The sequence below is a fragment of the Periophthalmus magnuspinnatus genome, chromosome 17 (assembly GCF_009829125.3).
Source record: "Periophthalmus magnuspinnatus isolate fPerMag1 chromosome 17, fPerMag1.2.pri, whole genome shotgun sequence".
In the NCBI taxonomy this organism is placed as follows: domain Eukaryota; kingdom Metazoa; phylum Chordata; class Actinopteri; order Gobiiformes; family Gobiidae; genus Periophthalmus; species Periophthalmus magnuspinnatus.
In genome coordinates this window covers 21,653,704-21,665,241 of record NC_047142.1, presented here as the reverse complement: position 1 = coordinate 21,665,241, position 11,538 = coordinate 21,653,704, and the positions used below count along the sequence as shown (strand labels likewise).

Genomic DNA, 11,538 nt, shown 5'->3' with positions numbered 1-11,538 from the left:
GCTGCACCTGCCTCCTCACTCCTCCGTCCCCACACCCTCTCCATCATCTCTCGCCCCTCGTCTGCCCCAGCCACGCAGACCTCCTCATTCTGTCCCTCCACGACTCTACATCCAACCCCCCGCCCCCGAGCTGGGACCCCCACACACACAGGTACAGAATCACATCTTTTAGAGTATCAGGATAGATGTTAGAAAAGTATTAGATTGTTTTGTTGTACTCAATCCCTGTTTTTTATCCAGAGACAGTCTTCTCAGTTGCGGAGGCAATCAGTTGGACGTGGACTTCAGCTAACGCCAGGAATAGGCAGTACTGTAAGTCAAAAAAAAAAAAAAAAATCTATTTCAATTAACTAACTCGGATGACTATAGTATTAGAATTGGTTTTGGCTTTTGTAGCAGCAGCATTTCTTTGACGATGATGACAGAATGGTTCCCAGTACACCCACTCTTGTCGTGCCTCATCGTAATGATGGCTTTGCAGAGGCCATTCAGTAAGTCTAAAATATAATAGATACAATTATCTATTATATTTGCCTTGTATGCCTAAAAGCTATGATTGTTTCTGTTTGTGTCCAGCTCTCCTCAGGTGGCAGGACTGTCCACTAGATTTAGGTTTGGACCTCCTGAGGATCTTCTGCCTCAAGCCTCAGCCTCACACTCAGATCTAGGACAGTTGGCTTCACAAGGAGGTACAATAAAAACAAATCACTATTGTACTCAAATCTATTTAAGGATCCAATGAAACCTAATATGAAGAATACAGTTACTACTGACTATTACTATATTTATAATAGTTTGATATTTGTGTGTCTTTTAGGTCTGGGCATGTATGAGTCTCCCTTGTTCTTGGCTGCTCATGATGAAGATGGAGGAGGAAGAAGTGTTCCAACTACTCCCCTGCAGGTGGCAGCACCAGGTAGAACTAGAAACATTTCTAATAGACAGATGTTGATACATAGTTTTACCATGATATGAATTCCCTCTCACTATTTCAGTGACGGTGTTCACAGAGTCCCTGCCCTCGGACGGTGCTGACAATATGGCGTCCCAGTCTGTTCCCATGGTAACCGCCTCCACAGCGATGTCAGCTGCAGCTGATGATGGTGACGAGGTTTTCATGGAGCATGAAGCAGAGAGGTCAGAATCTAGTATGCACAGTGCATCCAAGAACTTGCTGGTTTGGTAGCAGACACTTGATGCATAGTTGACAGAAAGCCTGTGCCTGTGAAGAATTGGCATGTTTGAAATGAGTTAGGAGAATTAAATTAAAACTTAACCAGTTCCTTCTATCAAAGTGAGAAAACAAAGTTGGATACTTGGAGCTTGGATAGTATGCTATTTATTTCATTTACATGTTGTCTTTATTGTGCATATGTCTTGTTTCCAGTGCGGGTCTTGAACCCTCTTTAGACAGTCAGGCCGACATGGATTCAGCTGCTCAGCAGAGTGAAGACGCAGCACTGCCCTCCACAAGCCAAGATCCTGGTATTTGACTTTGTAACATTCGATCACATTTAAATACACCAATTTAAGATTTGACTGGAAATTTTGAGTTGACTTTATCCATGACTTTTGTTTCAGACACCAGCAGTGCCACGCAGAGACGAACCCTGCCCAGTCAGCCACTATTCTCCAGCCTTTTGGGGCGAGGGAGCAGAGGAAGGGGCGAGGGCAGAACTCTAATCAGCCGTAGAGGTAATTATATTTAACTGTGGTCACATGTGAACTTTGTAAACACAGCTTCTGGTATACATAGATTTGTTGCTTAATCCGTTCGAAAAATAAGTACTTATAATAAAAATAGATCACTGTCTATTTTTATTATAAACTTATTTTTCACACTATTCATGACTTGTTGACTGAGGCTGCAACTAATGATTATTTTAGTCGATTAGACAATCAATTATTGCATGTTGAAGTAAGGTTGATTTAAGGTGGAAATATGGTGACTGAAGGCTTCTAGATAGAGTTTAAGTGTGTTATTGTTAAAAAAATTTTTACACTTTGATAATGATAACTGCTACCAAAATCTGATTTCTATTTACAGTTGAAACCAGAAGTTTATATACATTAGATAAAAAGCCACATAAGCTACATATTTGTTCTCACTGTCTGACATGAAATCAGAATAACCTTTCCTATTTTAGGTCTGTTAAAATTATTTCTATTTGCTAAATTCCAGAATAATGAGAGAAGGATTTTTTTCATTTTTCATTTCTTTCTTCAAAGTTAGAAGTTTACACACAGATTACTATGACTTTAAACAACTTGGGAAAACCCAGATGATCTCATGTGTTTGGAAGCTTCTTATAGGTTTATTGACAACATTTGAGTTAATTAGAGACAAACCTGTAGATGTATTTGAAGGCACACCTGAAACATGCTGCTTCTTTGTGTAACATCATGGAAAAGTCATGAAAAGAAATCAGCCAAGTTCTGAGGAAGAGAATTGTGGACTTGCACAAGTCTGGTTCATCCTTGGGTACAATTTTTAGATGCTTAAAGGTGCCATGTTCATCTGTTCAAACAATTATACACAAGTATAAAACCATGGGAATGTCGAACCATCATACTGCTCAGGAAGGACATGTTCTAGATGTTCTATGTTCCAAAGATGACCGTGCTTTGGTCCAAAATATGCATATCAGCCCAAGAACAAAAGCAAAAGATCTTGTGAAGATGCTGGCTGAAGCTAGTTTAAGTGTGTCATTTTCCAGGGTAAAACAAGTATAGTACAGTATATGGGCTAAAAGGCCACTCTGCCAGGAAGAAGCCATTACTTCAAAGGAAACATGAAAAAGCCAGATTACAGTTTGCAAATGCACACAGGGACAAAGACTTGAATTTTTGGAGACATGTCCTGTGGTCTGATGAAGCTAAAATTTAACTGTTTGGCCATAATGAGCATCATTACGAGGAAAAAGGGGGAAACTTGCAAGCCTGAGAATGCCATCCCAATGTGAAATACTGGAGTGGCAGAATCATGTTGTGGGGTTGTTTTGCTGCGGGAGGGACTGGTGCACTTCACAAAATAGATGGCATCAGATGGAACATTATTTGAAAATACTGAAGCAACATCTCAAGACATCAGCCAGGAAGTTAAAACTTTGGTGCAAGTGGGTCTTCCAAATGGATAATGGCCTGAAGCATACAGCCAAACTGTTTACAAAGTGACATAAGGGTGATAAAGTCAATGTTTTGGAGTGGCAATCACAAAGCTCTGATCTCAATCCTACTGAAAATGTATAGTCAGACTTGAAAAGGCCTACAAACTTTGCCGCCTTGCGTTACATCAGTTACATCCTCCTGTCTGGAGGAATGGGCCAAAGTACCTGCTAACTATTGTATTAACTATTGAAGCTTGTGTAAGGATATCCAAAACATTTGACTCAAGTCATACAGTTTAAAGAAATGGTACCAAATACTAATGAAATGTATGTAAGCTTCTGACTTTGAATAAAGTAATGAGAAATTGTCTAAAAAAATCCTTCTCATATTATTCGGGTGTAACCCATTGTTAAAAATGTGATTAAAAAACAAATACATATTGATACACTTGGTTAAAATTACAATCGGCATTTAGCACATAGAAATAATTTAGGTAATTCTAATACTTAAACAGGAAAAGTTTTGTCTGATTTCTTGTCAGACAGTGAGGATCAAAAGCATAATTGTCTTTTTATATAGTGTATGTAAACTTCTGGTTTCATCTGTATTTCAAGATGATTATGATTGATTGTTGCAGTAGAGTTGTTTGGCACAGTAGATAAATCAATATTTCACTTTTTTTTTTTTCTAGGGGCGTACTCTCGAGGAGGAAGAGGGACCATGGGAAGAGGAAGCTTCCTGTAGGAAAATTTAAATGAATGTACTGCAGAAATCCCATGCAGTAAATGTTATAAAGCATCTGTGATATTGTTCATTGGAAACTTTGTTTTCTATTTTATGCTTTATCATGAAGTAGGATCTAATTTTGTAATTATATGGCTGTGTGATTTGACGCTGTTGCTGCACCCAAAAATAAACTTGTTTTATTAATAAATTGATTCACATGTGATTGATTTTTTTTTTTTTTTTTTTTTGTCAGTGCTGTCTATTTCCATTCAAACATTTTACAGGTATGTTATTTTTTCATATTTGTTGTTTTAATTGTAAATACTTAAAAAATTCAAACTAGCTCACTACAACATAAAATGTATTCACCTAGGTATTTATGGATACCGTTAATTTTAATGTAGTTATATAGGCAGATAATAAAGGCCCATTTTAAGCATCACTTTGAGAACACAGCAGACAAGATTTGTTCTTCATGTATTTATTTTTGGTGTAATAATCCATCTGCACAGGCTTTTTAGCATATAGATCAACGCTTACATGTGATCACACCATAGAGGTAATATAGTATGGACTTTATGCTCATATCCTTGCATTAGTAATATTGGTAGATAGCTGTTTTACGCGGGACACTGAAGCCAAACTTTCAGGGAGTTCTCTGGAGGAGGAGGCGGGTCGCTGATCACCGTGACGACATTAGTGATGCTGGTCTCCACAGCGGCAGGAGCACTCAGGACCACGGGACGAGGATGATTCGGTCCAACCAGAGCAGGCAGGTCCTCAGCCACTGACACACTGAAGAACAGAGCTGAAGGGGAAAAAAATGTTTAGTAAGCCACACAATTAAAATATCATTATAATGTAAATTTTCTCATTTTTTTCACTACAAATTCTCCCACATAAAATTCACTTAAAATACTTGTATTCATTACTCAGTTAAATTGCCAATTGCGTCATGGCATCAGTTCAAGATTTGACCGTAGTAGCTGTGATTATGGTGGCTGTGTCTGTAGCAGTAAAAATAATTACCGTTTTGTTTTTTTTTGGGGTCTGCCACCTACTTGTGTCATGGAAATGTTATTGCTTTGCCTGGAAGGTTCCACTGTAAGCATTAAATTTATCCATCTTGCATTTATTCATTTGGTTTCATATCATATTGTGCATATTGTGTATTTTGCATAAGTTCTGAATATCATAATAATATAATACGATATAACAATAATACCCAATTATTGCTTCCAACGTTTTGTTTTTTTTTCTTCTAATACCATTACAATCAACAAGATACTTGTTTCTTACGTCCAGAGAAGACGTAGTGCTCGTATGTGTTGGCCTTCATAGGGATGGGGGTGGTCAGCGCAGAGGTGATGGGGACAGGGAATCCCTTCATTGACACTTTAATCTGGATCTCCTGACTCAACAGCACCTCTACAGGTTAAACAATAAAACGTTAGATTCGCATACATTTTTTTGCATAATATTTGGTGATGGTACTTACCAGTCTGACGAGCCACCTGTGGCTTTATAAACCCTCTTGGAGTAATACTACAGGAAGGAATGTTAGTTGATGGGAAAGTGAAACGTTGAATGATTTCACCTACAAAGAGACATGGAAACACTTTTATTATATCTGATTTATTTAATGAAAGTGTTGTATTGGTGAGTATTGGTGAGTGGTGAGGTAAATTTTAAAATAAACTTAAACAACAAATTAATTAATTAATGCCATAGAAATGTCCCTCCAAAGTCAAAGTTTTACTGACAGAGGCTTGGCTGTGGAGATGGCAATTAAAAATCTCAAAATGACCACTAACTATTTGAAACATCTAGATTACGATTAGATTAAAATATTACTCAGGCACCTCTCCTGAAGAAGTAGACTGTCTCGGCTCTGCTCACTGTGGCTGGAGCTGACAGAGCTGCAGTGAGTCCTGGAGTCAGTCCTGGAAACTCATGGGAAAGAGGTTTGGGAAATCCAGGCTCAAGTACGAGGTTTCTGTCAAAACGCCAATAAAGGTTCCCCTGTAAAAGATTTGAGAGTGAGTAAATGGTGAATTCTGTTTACTTTTTTAAATAAATTGAGCTTCAAACTAAGAAATTTCATCACAGCGTATGTTTTGGTTTTACTTGAGTAATATTATTTTGAAGTACAACTAGTTACTTACTGCAATATATTAACTATTAATTTGATTTAATTAATACTATTATTAGTCCAAAAATGTTGATTTTAGTCTTCTATTTACATTCAAAAGGCAAGGCAAGGCAAGTTTCTTTGTATAGCACAATTCGTACACAAGGTAATTCAAAGTGCTTTACAGAATAAGAAAGACATTAAAATCACACAAATCAAAACATAAATAATCACCCAATCTGCAACTCTCTCACCCTTTAAAAACTCTCTATCGCACTCTTTAAACACTGTCTTGCTCAGTTTAAAAACTTTCCCATTATTTTACAAAACTTTCCTGTCACTGCTCAAATACTTTCCTGTCACTTTACTATGTCTAATAAAAGTCTGTCAGTCCATGTTTCTTTTGTCATCATAAAATTACCATTAAAGGAGAAGAGTGCAGAATAAAAACCTCCAAAAGTATTCATAATTTACATTTCATATAGTTTGTGTAATCACACTAATATAAAAACACAGTTCCAACTATTTTTGTGTAAACATTTTCCCAGTAGCACGAGTGGATTCTGTTCAGTAGTGCATATGACTGAAAGGTTTTTATTCTGTACTTTTCTCCTTTAATGTTCATTTTATGATGATTATTTGTGATTATTTATGTTTTGATTTGTTGTATTGTGGTTTTAAATGTCTTTCTTATTCTATAAAGCACTTTGAATTACACTGTTTACAAATTGTGCTATACAAGTAAACTTGCCTTACCTGGAGATACTTTTTACTTTTAATTGTGTATTTATTTGTATGGCTACTTGCTTCTACTTGAGCAGCATTATTTTTGACGTAAGTAACTGTACAATTATTTGATTTTGAGTTTATATTTTAGCCACTCTTCTTACATCTATCTAATATATTACATTCCAGATTGATAAAGGATGATTTTACCTTAAAGACGTAGACATTTGCCTGACAGTTGCTTCGAGTGAAGACTGTGTCAATGTGAGATGGGATGCCCAGAATTTTGGAGATGCTGTTTGGGGGACTGATGTAATGGCTCTCTGGGTCCACAGTCCAGAACCACTCACCTACAAAGCAAGAAGATAATATGGTTCATGTGGCATCAGGCATCTGTTTGACTGGTTCACTTGTTGATTTCAGATTTCAGACAAGGGTGTCTGATAAAATATCAAGTAATTATTGAAAACAACATAAAGCTGCACCATAACAATTCTCTGGTGGATGGTCCGCCACCTGGTTGTTTCCATGGAGTGTGGTTAAATATTGTGAAGAGCATGTGAAAAGTCCAACTCACCTTTGAAGATCACAATAGTCCCATTGCTCAGAGCCGTTAGTCCACTGATTGGAGTATCACTGCACAAGTCATCCACCAATCCTGTACAAACATGACAATAATACAGTCATAATTAACCAGTCACTAAATATTAATGATTTTACATGCCAGTCTCATCCTTATTGATTGATCTGAAGTTGTCCTCACCTCTCTCAGGAAGCAGAGGCAAACCCAGAACTGCAGCAAGATCATGGAGAGGGTTTGGTCTGGGCCTTATAACAGGTGGCACAATCAAAGCTGGACAGACAAATCAGACACAATATTTTAAAAAAAGCTTTCTATGATGAAATATCATTTTGTGAGCTATAGCCAGTCATTGCATTGTTTGGTTTGATTTGCAAATAAAGCATAATATTGTTGCCAGACCTATACAGTTGAGTTAGGTTGAGTTGAGTTAGTTAATAATTCAAAAACACCTAAAGATAGAAATAAGCATGCACAATTATTGTCCAATCAGAAACATCATTTATGAATTAATGGTGAAATAATCGTGTATTTTAACAGATAGTTCAACATTATATAGGCAGTATATAATATTAAAGAGGCATTAGGTCCCACCTGGATTTTGTCTCGCCCCAGAAACTCCAGAGAGGACCAAGTGAAAGTCCACGTTTCCTGCAGATCTGGGAGGGGGAGGAGGGTAGATGGGTTGTACGGGCACATGGGCTGCAAAGAAAAAAGAGAGGAGAAGACCTGAATTAATAAATAATGTAAAACTTTATTTATAGATGTTTGGTGTTCAGATAACCCACCTTGTACCAGTGTTGTTTGTACACCAGTGGACACGGGTCTTGATGGTGAAACTACAACGCACTTGGCTCCTGGTTTACAAGTGTGTCTCAATGCAGACACTAAAAATAGCCAAAAATTTTAAACAAACATTACAATAACTTACTAAAGTAAATATAGAATGAATAAATCCATTAAAAAAAAAAAAAAAAAAACACCTACACAATAACCTCTCCTCACTTTCACTATTTGACCTCCTTCTGCCATTGTGTGGTCTGTGGCTCACTGAAAAATACACACATTTTAAATAAACACATTAAATAGTCAGTAGTGGATTAATTTAGGCTAATTTGGTGAAATGAAGAGGTCAATATCCTCACCTATAGATGTGACTCTTGGATGAACATACCCTTTCTGCTGTGATACACTGGCATCTGAACAACAACAAAAGGTCAACTCCTAAACCTCTACTAATAGCCAGTTTGAAAATATAAAATACAATGTACAATGACTATATTATTATTAGGTTTTGAAGTTTAAAAGTCATACCGCATTGGAGGAGATAGTCAGGACAGCAGGTGTTGAACTGGACACATTGAGGGTCACAGTTGCACAACAGTCCACGAACAAACGGCTCTCCACAGCGTCCTCTGCAAGACTGAGCTGAGAAACACAAAAACAAACAGTCAGTCAGTACTTCTTTATCGACCCTCTGAGGTAGTCATTTGATTCTGTGTACCTGTAGCGCATACAGCCTGGAAGTCCTGGCAGCACTCACTATGAGAAGCACACTGCAGGTCGCATGTACACTGCTGTCCTCTAGAGAAGGCCTCCCCACAGCGACCCACACAACTTCCTAAAAAGAAACACAAAGAGGTATAAATGAACCTACCATATTAAAGCTGAAACTAAAATGGCACTAAATCTTCAGAACTAAACCTGGACTAGAACAGGATTAAACCAAGTCAACATCAGGACTTAGGTGCACAGACTGTCTGTGGCTGCACTATATGTAACTTTTATTTACAAGGTAATTTTTTATGAAACCACAACTTCTTGGGTGAGAAGCAACATGCACTAACCACTCTGTCATTGCATTCCGGGTGGCCTAGAACCTAAACTTGCCTAAATTTGCACTGTGTAGTCACTTAGGCGCTTCCTTTTATTCTGTATGGATTTTTACTTGGAAACATTGACAAAGAAGACAATAGGCAGTTTTGAGACATTGCTGCTGAATTACAGTTCAGACTAAATGCAGAGTCTGTTTATAACCAATAACCCATAAAACATATGCCATATACTTTGCCAACACCAAAAAGATGATAAAACATTCAAGATCAGCCTTCGTTAATATAAATATAAAGAAATAAAATAATTTAAAAAAAGAAACACTAACATATATTTTGTCTACCTGGTTTTGCAGAATCAGCAAAGCCCACAACCAAAGCAATCAGCAGAAAATGCATTTTCATTTGCATCATCTTCTTCCACAGATGTAACTGGTAGCTCTCCTCGTCGTCTCTGTCCAGCCAATATGTGTACAGGACTTTTATACATGAGACCAAGCATCAGACTTGACATGTTTAATTGGCAGCACACACCCTCACACACTTGTCACACCATCCCACACTACCAATAAACAAACCACAGGAAGAGGTGACATTGTTTTCTATCTCACATCCACGATTCAACTAATCCTAACCATTACAAAAGAAGCAATTTGATTTTGGTTACACGACTGGTGCTTACGTTAATACATTCCTGAATAATTGTTACTTGTTCCAGACAGGCATTAAAATTTCCAAAATAAACAGTGATCACATGACTGTCACATGGATCTCCATCCATTGTCTTTGTCAGGGTCAGCCACATTTAAAGCAGTTTAAAACAATTGAAATGTCACCACACAAAAGTCAGACCGCATGACATCAGGGTTCACAGAAAATGGTATGTAGCGTAACATATTCAGTTCTATTTATTTGGTTGACGGTCCACCACTTGCTTATGCCTGGAATGTTCAACCACATCACACATCTACGTCGAGACAAGCAGGTGGCACCCACAGGTCAAGTTATAAGAGTGAGGTGAGCCTACTCATAGTAAAAAATGTTTTTCAAAGCTTTTTTGCAATAAAATACCTATAGGCCTAATTGAAGTTTTGTACCATACTGTGTTAGATATACAGTATGTGCACCACAGTTAGGTAACACAGCACTCATATAACTATTCAAATGTGAGCCAAATGTATTTAAATAGTTTCTCATTTGATTAAAAAATTCTATGTGAACTATGTATGTTGTTCAATCAGCCTTGAAGGACACATCCAACACTCAGGAGGATGGTTCCAGTGGCACCAAAACCTCCAGGAATCATTGCTGGAGAACTGTACAAACATAAACTTACCCACATCAACTCAAATTCTGTTAGTGACAGCCTTGTTTATGACAACTTTAATGCTTTTTAATCTGTTTTTCCCTTTGACAGTTTCATTGCATTCAGGGTGCACTTTACATGTTTTACATCAGATGCCCTTCTGGACCAGTTATACAGCGCAGTGATGTTTTGTCTTTTGTCTATTTGAATTATTAGTAAGCTTTTTATACAATATTGTTTCCATTCAAAAATAAAACTATACACAAGCCCTAAAGACTCATTCTTAAATATGCTCTATGTACGTAACTAGACTAAGTACTACTACTTCTAAACCAGCTGTTTGTTCTCATGGACAAGTTATTAGTTGAACTTAGAATATTTCACTATATGGCACTAACTGGCATTTATACAATTACATGTGTTTATTAAAAAATAAAAAAAAATTGAAAAACATGCATTCTCAGTGTGAGTACATGGGATCGCTTGTCTAGATTTTACCTGTAACTTTGGCTAGTGTTGTGGCCTTCATGTCTCCATTGAATACCTACAGTGGAACATTTCAGGCAAAACATCCCATTCCCTGGAGACAAGAAGGTGGTGAACCCTCCAGAAAAGTTACATATTGCATATATATAATGGTTACAGTAGTTCTAGCTATGCCGTGACCTGACTGTTTTATTGATATGGCTGTCAGGTGTTGCAGGGTGGTAATAAGTGCTATTTCACTTTGAGTTCTTGTATTTTATTATAAAGTCACTATTACACGCTTTAATTGCAATGGTCATACATAGGCATTCTTGTTGGGCAGACAGTGTAATTGAAGTAGCCTGTAAAGTTTATTAGTGCCACACAGTGTGACAAAGCACAGACTGTGGGATAGACCAGACTTGGTGCATATTCAGCCATCCGACAGACATGATGACATTTAAAGAGCATCTGGTGAAATAAAAATAAGTCTACTACCAGGGGTGGACTGGGAAAAAAGTGGCCTGAGAGTTTTTTTTACAGACCGGCCCACTCAAGCAGCAATGATATAGTCTAGGTAGCAAATGAGACAGTTTGTTACGGAATAGATCACTGGTTGTTTGTTTTTTTTTGCATTTTTTATATAATAATAATAATAATAATA

General features: G+C 37.3%; 2 protein-coding genes across 2 annotated transcripts in view; one reads left to right on the top strand and one right to left on the bottom strand.

Moving 5' to 3' along the window:
* Window positions 1-4,046, top strand: part of LOC117384776 (nucleoprotein TPR-like) — a 15,154-nt gene extending 11,108 nt beyond the window's left edge. The window contains exons 30-38 of the mRNA XM_055228250.1: window positions 1-151; window positions 241-312; window positions 397-491; window positions 577-689; window positions 818-916; window positions 996-1,137; window positions 1,388-1,485; window positions 1,582-1,695; window positions 3,800-4,046. The exon at window positions 1-151 is cut by the window's left edge and continues 49 nt beyond it. Of these exons, the coding sequence (XP_055084225.1) occupies window positions 1-151; window positions 241-312; window positions 397-491; window positions 577-689; window positions 818-916; window positions 996-1,137; window positions 1,388-1,485; window positions 1,582-1,695; window positions 3,800-3,852 (937 nt within the window). The 3' untranslated portion in view covers window positions 3,853-4,046. The remainder of the gene's footprint in view (window positions 152-240; window positions 313-396; window positions 492-576; window positions 690-817; window positions 917-995; window positions 1,138-1,387; window positions 1,486-1,581; window positions 1,696-3,799) is intronic.
* A 253-nt stretch (window positions 4,047-4,299) lies between these two features.
* prg4a (proteoglycan 4a) lies at window positions 4,300-10,938 on the bottom strand. Its single transcript, XM_055228249.1, has 15 exons — window positions 10,908-10,938; window positions 9,448-9,582; window positions 8,776-8,892; window positions 8,586-8,699; window positions 8,417-8,470; window positions 8,259-8,321; window positions 8,060-8,158; window positions 7,866-7,973; window positions 7,455-7,544; window positions 7,269-7,349; window positions 6,902-7,041; window positions 5,697-5,856; window positions 5,333-5,431; window positions 5,134-5,262; window positions 4,300-4,642 (listed from the first exon to the last, which is right to left on the bottom strand). The coding sequence occupies exons 1-15, from the start codon at window positions 10,936-10,938 to the stop codon at window positions 4,455-4,457; spliced, it is 1,608 nt and encodes a 535-aa protein (XP_055084224.1). The 3' UTR covers window positions 4,300-4,454.
* Between the last annotated feature and the right edge of the window lie 600 nt (window positions 10,939-11,538).